The sequence below is a fragment of the Diabrotica undecimpunctata genome, chromosome 1, assembly GCF_040954645.1.
Source record: "Diabrotica undecimpunctata isolate CICGRU chromosome 1, icDiaUnde3, whole genome shotgun sequence".
Lineage (NCBI taxonomy): Eukaryota > Metazoa > Arthropoda > Insecta > Coleoptera > Chrysomelidae > Diabrotica > Diabrotica undecimpunctata.
Genome location: NC_092803.1, coordinates 188,258,679 through 188,269,261, shown reverse-complemented (window position 1 = coordinate 188,269,261; position 10,583 = coordinate 188,258,679). Strand labels below are relative to the sequence as shown.

Sequence of the window (10,583 nt, the reverse complement as noted above, 5' to 3'; positions counted from 1 at the left end):
TTTTCAAATGTAGAAATTTTTTTTCTTAAGAATTTTTAATTTTTCTGGAAAAATATTTTTTTCTAAATAAATGTTTCTTTATATTTCAGATTTGCAAGAAAATTTTTTGCCCCATCTTTAAAATACAGAAACAATGGAAAAAAATTTTTTTGTAATCTTGAAAGTTGTATAATTTAAAAAGCTTCGATTGCCATATAGAATAGATAACATTGTTATCTACTGTTATATAAAAATTGTTGAAAATGTGGCTCTTAGTATTCTAGACTGTAATACTTAGTCCTTAAGGCTAAGGCCTGGAATTATTTCCTTCTAGTGCTGTAACTGCAATTTTGACAGATGTTATCAATAGCAATGCAGCGAAGTATCTAGATTACCTACGTTTTCCATATTACTTTTGATAACAGCTGCTGTAGCTACAGATGAACCATAAATAAGATTTAATTCAAGACACTATAAACCTTAAAGACAGTCTTTAATTGTATTGTAAATAATGTTAAATGGGAGGCACAGCCTTCTACAACCTTATTGTTGGGAAATAAAACTCCAATATGTATTATAAATTACTATATTATGATCATTACTTAACATACACACAAACATACACCTAAGTTTTAATGTCAGATTTATAGTAAATTTCTGTAATTTGGATCTGCTCCTAAAGTGCAACTGGTCACTAGTAGGGATTACTTTGTGAAAGATATGGTTTGCAGTCCTTAATGTTGTGTAGTATCTATTAGATTTAAGCGCTTTGATAATTGTTAACCTATAAAAGCGTATTTTGTAACTTAAAATTAATAACTTGTTCGAATTTGTACTCAGTATAAAAATATAATTTTTCTCTAATGTAATATTAAAGAAAGGATTTTTATGAAAAGAATTTTTATTTAATTTCTTTGCCAAAACTCTAACAATCTTGACTAGATCTAAGTATGTGTGAAACATGAAATGTGAAAAACTATTAACAGAATAAAAATTTATGATAGGAACGCTCTGACTGTGGCCTCTAAAGGTTTTCTGCATACAGCACATGTTTTTAGTGCAGCAGCACAATCTACACAAGCAACAATATGTCCACAAGGCAAGAAAACAACACCAAGTTCGTTTTTATAGCAAATTTTGCACAAAGTTGTGTCAGTTGCGAAACTTTCCCTATCTGATTTTGTTTTCACTGTTTCACTTTTATCACTTGAAGATTCAGTAGCAGTCGGTTCCTCTTTGGCTTGAGTACCGCTAGGTCCAGGAATTGAAAATTGTGGATCAGCCTTCCTCTTTACTTGATCAATGAATTCTTTGCCCTTTTTCAAATTAAGAAACACGCACTTGCTAAACCAAAGGGCATGTTGCTCCCAAGGATCATCTCCTTCATCCCAGTCTTTTAATCCCCCACCACAATAAAAGCACACAGTTTGGTCTCCAGCTCCTGTGTAATAAAATCCCGCCTCAGCTAACTCGGAAGGCCTCTGTTTAATGCTTTTTGGCCAACCCTGGAATGTTGCTAACCGGCTTTCATATGTAATTTTGTCTTGATTTTGTGGACCCGTTCCAGGTTGAATCCCTAATTTTTGTAAATTACTTGTATTATCTTCAGGAACTGAATTTGGTAACAATTCTATGTTAAAAAGTCCACAAGTGTCTCTAGAAACTACAGAGTGATCGTGCTCAATGTTATCTCTTCTATTAAGAAACGGGCAGTTGGGATTCCAAACACGATGGTCATCCATTGGATTGTCTCCTGATACCCAACGGTATCCCTCTATCTTACAAATAGGACAGATAACGATGTCATCTTGACCTGTATATATAAAACCAGCTTGAGCTAATGATTCTCTTGACACTTGGGTGTTGGGCCAGTTAGTGAAAGATGCCAGTCTGTTCTCATACACTGAGTAGTCTTCTTGACGTGGTGAAGACACTTCTACTAATGGTTCTCTTGTTTTGGAGCCGTTGTCAGGTTGGTCTACACATGCAAAAGATATATTTTGAAAGTAATTTGATTGAACTACCGCCATTTTAGTACCATGGAATCTGCAACAAAAAATTAATTATTTAGTAAGTCATAATTGATATCATCATATTTATGTAAGTAAATGACTTGGTTAACGAAATAGAATAGCTACCAGGCAGTATTATATATGTTTTCGTTCTTTTTATAGTTATCAGACAATACAATAATGTTTTCGTCCTTTTTCAACTTTATACACAGAAATAGAAATTATGTAGCTATAAAAATGTAATAGAATAATGGAGACATAAACATAAATTAAACTATCTTTAGTTATTCTTTAATGAAATAAATACATATTTGTTGTGGATAATATACCAGTAGAAGCACAATAATTATTCAATTATTCTTGGTATAGACTAATTACTCAGCTTGGAAATATTTTGGAACAATTATTGTCAAAAAGATACAACACAAAAATTCCTATCCCTCACTATTAATAGCTCAAATAAACTTACTGTTGCACACTTCATCATCAATCTGGCTTTATAACCCTGTATGGGTCTTAGCCTCCTTAAGAATTTCTCTCCAGTTGTCCCTATTCTTTCCAAAGCAGTTACTCCCATATTTCTCATTTCATTGATGTTATCAAAGAACCTTTTTCTGGGTCTTCCTCTTCTTCTCTGATCATGAGTCTGTCCTATAAGGAGTGATTTTTTTTTTTTGTTATTTTCTTCCATCCACACTACATGCCCTACCCACCTCAAGGGTCATATCTTAGATGTTTTACAATATCTGGTTCCTTGTATATTACATAAAGTTCGAAGTTGTACTTCTTTGTCATTCACCACTCCATAGATTCTCACCTTCGTACTTTTTTCCTAACATGTTTTCATTACTTTTTGTTAATGAGTCCAGGTCTCTGAACCATATGTTAAGACTGGGTGTATTATTGTTTTGTAGAGTACCTTTGTATTTCTCGATATAATTGAGGATTAATGAGATTGAGCCAAAAACAGAATCTGTAGGCCAAGCTGATGCTATTGTTGCATACTTTTCCCATTGAAAAAAAAATTTAACCAGCTCAAAAATATTTACTAGATAGTTTGGACTGTGTTCAGTCAAGATAAGATAAATATTTTCCTTATATCAATTCTTGCAATATAAAATTTGCACAGTTCCAATTTTTTTATTATAAACATAATTCAATTTGCTTCAATACTATTCCATTATTCTCATTCAGATTGTTTGTTTTGAAGATTTTGTCAGATTCTAGTAGGTTTTTATTGAAAATAAAGTAAAAATCATTAAAATTTTTCATTTGATTTATAGTTTAGCTTAGGCATCTCCTGTGTGTGAATTTATATAGATAAATTGATAAAGTAATTAGGTATTAAGTTCTTCTATTAAATAAATATTATATTAAAATAATTGTAAAATCTTTAATTAGTAAAAAACTCGTAAACTTACAGTTCTATATTTATATTAAGCAACTTGTGGTTTTGCATTATCTAAATGTATATTGGTAAGGAGCATTTCCCTTGGATTTTTGTCATATTTTTAAAAAGTAGATTGTCACTGACAACAAATTATAATTATGAGTAGTGCTCTATAGCCAGTTTTACATACAATGGATGTATCAACATGTAGAACAAAAGTCAATAGTTCTTAAAAAACCAGCTGTCCATGACTGGTGAACCAGACAGCAGACGTGTACAAGTTTTAGGTAATCAATACAAAGTCAATTAAAGCCGTTTAGTAATTTTTATTGTGGCATAAATGAAGATATACTCATGTTCAAAAACACATTTACAAAAAAATATAATGATATAAAGTTGAAATATATAAAGCGAAAGTTTGGTTGCATAACAGTAGGGAGCTAGGAGCTAGCATATCCAGTTTAATTTATTGACAAAAAGTATGTAAATCAATAGATATGGAACAGCATTATTTATAAAAGCTTAAAGGTCAAATTTCAGTGCAAATTAACAAAATTATCATATCCACCATAAAAACAAGTAGTGGTTTCTGTCAAAGTCCAGTAAGTTTTAAATGTACAACACAAAGACGTACTTATTAACCATATCTCAGTAATTGACGTATTTATAAAATTAATTAAGATAAAATACGATTGTGATGACACGGTATGAGACAAGCAATAATTCTAAAATATTTTCTTTATTATGAAATGCTTTATAAGTCTCCCGTATATAACAGTAAACTTCAGTATATAACAGACTGCTTCAATCCAATAAAGCTGCAGTAATACCCCGCTTTAAATGCCAAAGAAATGAGAACAATTGTACTCGAAACGAAAAGTAGAAGGTACAGCTTGCAGACGGCAACGTTGTTGGAATTCAGAAACCATTCACGATTTCCAACATTCCTTCTTTCCTTGCCTCTCATACTCCGTACAGGCCAAGTATCCAGCCCTACCACATTCCTTTAAGATCACATCAATGACCGAGCGCCGGAAACAAGAAAAAAAGTACCCACAGGAGAGAGATAGAACGAGAGACCTACACTGGCACCCAGACGTTTCTTAGAAAAACACCGGCACGGCTTATCATATGATTATAATCGATACAACCGCCTGAAAATTAGTGTATATTTAGAATATAATCATGTAGAACACTCATTTTCACTTTAAAATAGCTACGTGGATTTATATGGAACACACAAGGCTGCGAGCGATCGCGACATATGGCTTCTTTGTGCAAAGATTTTCGCATACATCGTCTTAAACACACTAAATTTATATCACATCAACTCATACTGACCTGATTGATATTGCAGCTTGTTGAATTTATAATAACATTCCCATTTTTTCCCAATTTTTACTTAATTTTTAACACCCAGAACGAACTAAACTCACGAACTCAGACCCGACGATTTCTCACTCGATACTCGAACCTCGTACACACTCAACCATCCACACACCGCTGCCAGTTCAGAGCGTAGTTGCCGCTTTTAAACATTCTTCTGGTAGGTTTGCAGCGCAATCTCGTCTCTCACCAAAAACAGAGTCGACGTGGACTCTTAGCCCGGTTCATGAATCGAACATGCCATAAAATCGTGTAGTAGTATGAAAGATCGTTTCATAATAATGCACGATATTGTTATAAGGTTGATCACACGAAATAGTGAAATATGGCATGATAAGTTTACGTAAATATTGCTGATTAATTTTTAATATTTTGTCATTTCTATATCCTATCGCAATCAAGGACTGCTCCACTTTATAATGAGCATTACAGTTTGACATGTAACGAAGATGCTGAATTTAAGAAGACTAACAACTCGTGTCGTTTACTCTTACGAGTGTGTGGTTTATGCTGTTCCTTGGGCTTTTCCAAAATATTTTTCAGTGGAAGTAAATCCAATCATCAGTATTTAATATTTTTTAGGTGATTTTTTTCTTCCTCCTTTCCCGTTTCTGTATTTACTTCTAAAGTGATTTATTTATCTGGTCTTCTTATCTTGTTTTTGGTGTGCCTGTGAGAAAGGTATTGAGTAGGTAATTGTTTTTTTAATCTGTTGCTCTGGATTCCCCTTTTCTACTGAGCGCTTTCGTAACTATTATTTCGTAATTAATCAGTCTTCTGAGCTCAACATTATTTAACTGTATTAATAGAGTAGTGATTCTTACCATTTTCCACTCTGAGGGTCCCTAACTTCCCAATTTTTTGCAATAAATACATTGTTTTGGCACCACATGTTTTGTATAGTTTATCTTTAAGGTAAAGATTTCTTAGATTTTATCAATATCACCATTAAATATCACCCCTTTGTATTCGTACTTGCCGGAAGACATGCTATGTTCTTATAATCAAACATTATGATAAAAAAAGACGCATTTTCGGTGCGAGCCGCCTCACGGACCGATCTGTGAAAATATGGATTCAAAGTGCCGCACACGTATCGCAGTGTCGGCAGTGCGCCAGAAAGGGACAGACAGAAGATAGCAGACAGCAACTTATTACACATTTTTTAAAGGTCCTTGGTGTATGCCTACTGGCCCAACCCAGGCCCAAGACATTCATCACACTCGATTCTCGGTATGGGTGGAGGAGGAACGATTTTTTCTGCTTGTGTGTATGATCAAAAGAGAAATTCCTTAGCACATTGAACCAAGCTCGCGAAACTAATCAAACAAGAGCAGAACTAAGTTGAAAAGGCAAACATAGGGTAGGAAATCTTTTTATGAATTCTTTAAATATAGAAAGCAGAGTTTTCCGTTTAACAAATTTGCAATGGATCGTTAAGTTTAAAATTTTAATAATTTTCGAAAGATTTTGCGAAACTAGTCATAAGAGCATACAATTGACAGTCGCAGTCGATCAAATGGATGTATATCATGATATGTAAGAAAAACTCTGATTATAGATGCATCCATTGATTACCTTACAAACGATAATATCGTGTGACACTCAATTAACCGTGTGGGAGGTCAATCAAACATGGCTTGGCTCTTTAATTGATGCGTAGTTGGAAAAGTTTCTAGAAAATTGTGCTTGTATAGCTACTGATATACATGTCCAATTAAGGATGCCTGTGACATTGAAACAACTTAAAAAACATAATAAACCTTTTAAAAATAATAAGTATCGCATGCAATATGTGCATACATGCATATTAACTATAAAAAAAAAACAAGGTAACTGTCGAAATACTGGAAAAAAATAAGTTTTGATGAACAAAGTTTAAAAACATTTTAATTCATGACAAAGAAACCGTTATGAAGAAAATTATACACAAAATTGAGGAGAAGAGAAACTGAATAAGGTGAATAAAATGTCGTACAGGTACTGGATCAAGAGTCTTTGGGCAGAGATGTAATTACCAAATCTTACAGCTTAAGTCAATACACTACTGTGTTCCAAACTGAATTTTTTGCTTTGGTGACCTGGCAAAGCAAAAAAGAATCAACATTTATACAGATAGCCAGCCAAGCGGTCATTAGCCATAAAGAACCAACTCACCAAATCACAACTGGCGAGGAACTGCAAAGATATCAATGTGGCAAAAGACGATAGAGTATCTTTTATGGATCCATGTGAATGAATGGAGATTTTTGGGCAAAACAAGGGTCGAGAGAAACCTTTGCATCAGAAGCAATGGAGGACTCAAGGGCAAATCCAGAAAAAAATAATCAAGAATATTGATAAAAACCTCTCTGGGCAATTTGATGAACCTCAATAAACAAAGACTGCCTTACTCATCTTATGCAATATGTTGTGATAAGGCAGGAATTCACTGGTCAACTGAGGACTGATCCAGAAGAGACCCTAAAACTAGCAACTATTTACCTTCACCTGTTGAGGCTGCAAGTGTTATTGGAGTTTAATGGAAAAAAACAGGGAATTTTTACTTTAGATTCAAGTTTAAACTCTCTATATATAATAAGGAAGTTGGTGGAGTTTATTAACGGTACAGGACTCCTTGTTGAGTTTGTTTGGGTGTTCTATTGGAATATAAAGTGATCAATTCTTTCTATTCTAGCTTGCTGCCTTGTAAAACAAGAAAGCCTGAAATTAAATACAATATTTATGATTAACTTTTGCAAATAAAATTTCATTCTGTGGAAGTGGGAGCACAGTTCATATTTTCCAAGAATACTCAAAGAAAGAACATGTTTGACATCATTTATTGTTAAATAAATATTTAAGAACTATGGAAAACTTGTAAAATCCTAGTATTGTGTTAAGATTCCGAAATTGATCACAAAATAAATAAATATGAATAATTTTTGATAAAATTATCTTAATTGTTCTGTTTACAATTAAACCCAAATTCAAATATACTATCAATAAAATTTTATGTACTGGGTCTGGGTATCTGCCTATCAGAATGTCTAAAAATTCCATGCCTGCTAATCAAGAAAATATTTACATGAAAACAAAGCCTCTGAATGTGATTACGAAACACAAAATGACCAAATTGTTGATGTAAAACACTGACGCAGGAAGGAAATAAAATAAAGATAAGGCGCATATTTTTAACGTAAAAAAATAAGGTATACAGACTTAGATATTTGAAGGTTGCCTAATGTAATATGTAAATAAACATAGACCAGTGGCGCAGCACTTATAATGTTGACTGGGACAACTACTCGTTACATAAGATAGCAATTGATTTGAGTGTGGGCGTCTTTGTATATTTGTCTTATCCATTCTAAGCCGTATCTGACTGTACTTTCTCCCTTTACTTTTTCAATTTCGGCATTTGTTTTCATTCTTGGTTATCTCTTTCTTGTTACATTGGGGCTCAATATCGTTCTCATTATTTTTCTTTAAAATTTTAGAATGCTATCTCCATCTTTCTTGTTAATCGACGTTGTTTCCATCCCATACGTAACGACAGGTCTTATATAGGTTCATCTTTATTATCCCATACGTAACGACAGGTCTTATTAAGGTCTTATATAGGTTCATCTTTATTGCCTTATTTAGAGTCTTGTCTTGAGTTTTTTGCCATTCAGAATTCTTTTATCTGTTCTCTATTTTCCGGTTTTTTCTATTGTTACTCCCAAGAACCTTTCTGTGTTATTAGTGTATTTCTTTGTTGTGTCGTCCTTCCCAATGTCGTGATGTTTTTTGTTTTGTATATCTCTAGCCCTATTATCTTTGCTTCGTTATCTAAGTTTTCAATTGCTTATTTCATCTTTTTTATGATAAGTAGATAATCTGCATATTATTTTAGGCTATTATTTGAAGTTGATATGTAATAATGTTTTTGTTTACGAAGTTTGTCCTCCATTATTGCTTCTATCAGGTTAAACAGTGTCGGGTAGATAAAGTCACCATGTTTCACGCCTTCGTAATCTCCTTAGAAGTTGTTCCGTTGAAAATTATCTTTGCTTTAGACTCACTGTTCGCATAGGTCTTAATTTTTCTGAGATTCCAAGATGCTCTAACTCTTCCATCATTTTCTTCTGATTAAGTGTATCAAATTCTCGCATTTCTACCTATTCCCTTTTTTATAGATAATAGAAAGGCACTATAACACTATGTTCCATTCGTCTGGTAGTGTGTTTTGTGTCCATATTTATTGAATTAGCTTGTTTATTTCTTTGTGTAATTTTCTTTCTCCGAAATTTATTAATTCCATTACTGTTTCATTTTCTGCTTCTTTTCCGTTTCGGAGGTTTTTAATTTCTTATTTTACTTAATACATCAGTTTCAAGTATTTTATTACCATAAAAATAACTGTAAATAAAGATTAGTATAGTTATGAAATTCAGTTTATATATAGATATAAAAAGCCGACCATTTTTTTTTATGTAAACTTGCGTCCATTCTCAGAACTGCATTTTATCTCCGTCCCAAGATATTGGAAATACCCGAAATAAATTTCAATCAGATACATATTACGCCATGTAGCTGCATTATTTCAAACTACAAACAGTGCACTCACGTTTTGGAATTTTCCAAAATTGCCACAATAACTTGGGCTATAAAAGTAAATGGAATTCCACAAAAATCGGCCTACGAAATTTTCCATATGGTGTTTTATGTGTACTTTTAGGGCTTTCGAAATCACGTAATTCATTCAGAGATTTATATCGACTAAACAGGGCTGTATTGGCAATAAATGCGACCATTCTTACAGGGTAAAAAGTGTTTTTTACATAGGATAGATACAGCATGAACAATAATTCAGCGAGATACTATATATGCTGAATTCTGAAACTATTTTTAATTTTTCACATCATTAATAATCTTTTAATATTTGGAAATTATTAAAATAAATAAGAAGGCAACCAGAATATAGCCGCAAATGACGACCATGGAACAAAATATTTGGGTTTGACAGTGTTGCCATGATTTTATAATGTATATAATATGTTGTATGCTTCAAATATAAAGGGAGAAAGCTTTTAAAAAGTAAATTATAAAACAAGAACGAGTAAATATTTGTTTTTCGAGATTAATTACAATCAATTACTAAAAATTTTGTTCGGTAATTGTCCTTCGATAGATTAGCAGATAAATGTGGCAATCCTCAAACTACCAGAAATGAATTGTACAGTTTCCTTACTGTTAGTTTTTACTTTTTTTTCTTACTATTACTGTTTATTTTCTATGTTTAATTAATTAATATATATTGGATGCTATTTCCCAATGATTAAGGACATCGCAACACTACCAAATCCAAATATTTTGTTCCATGGTTGACATTTGCGGCTAATTCTGGTTGCCTTCTTATTAATGACGTCCGTTTTTTATACAGGAGAGAATAAACCATAACTTCCACAAAACAAATTAAGAAGAATGTCACAAGGAATTCTTCCCTGGCAGCTCAGAAACGTGAAATTTATCAAAAAACGAAAAATTCTCTCAAAATCATTATTTAGACAAAAAAAATCTAAGAAATTATGAAACTATATGTAAACAATAAATATGTAATACTAACATATATAGACAAATTATTCATCATCATCCAGCCTCAAGAGTCCACTGCTGGACATAGGCCTCTTCCTCATGTTTCCAACCTCGTCTATCTTGCGCCGCTCTCATCCAGTTTTTATTGAGTCTTCTTAAATCGTCAGTCCATCTTGTAGGTGGTCGACCGACGCTTCTCTTGTCTTCCCTTGGCCTCCATTCCAATAACCTCTTTGTCCATCGCCCATCTGTCATTC

At 32.8% G+C, this 10,583-nt stretch overlaps 1 protein-coding gene across 5 annotated transcripts in view; it reads right to left on the bottom strand.

Moving 5' to 3' along the window:
* Positions 1 to 549: 549 nt before the first annotated feature.
* The window catches only part of LOC140432735 (death-associated inhibitor of apoptosis 1-like), a 32,080-nt gene continuing 22,046 nt past the window's right edge, over positions 550 to 10,583 (bottom strand). For 4 of the 5 annotated variants that reach the window (XM_072520817.1, XM_072520816.1, XM_072520814.1 and 1 more), the window contains one exon: positions 550 to 2,025. In XM_072520817.1, coding sequence (XP_072376918.1) covers positions 975 to 2,009 — 1,035 coding nt within the window. In that variant the 5' untranslated portion in view covers positions 2,010 to 2,025 and the 3' untranslated portion in view covers positions 550 to 974. Of the gene's footprint in view, positions 2,026 to 4,722; positions 4,904 to 10,583 lie in introns of those variants that run through there. The other variant, XM_072520815.1, reaches the window with a different exon arrangement.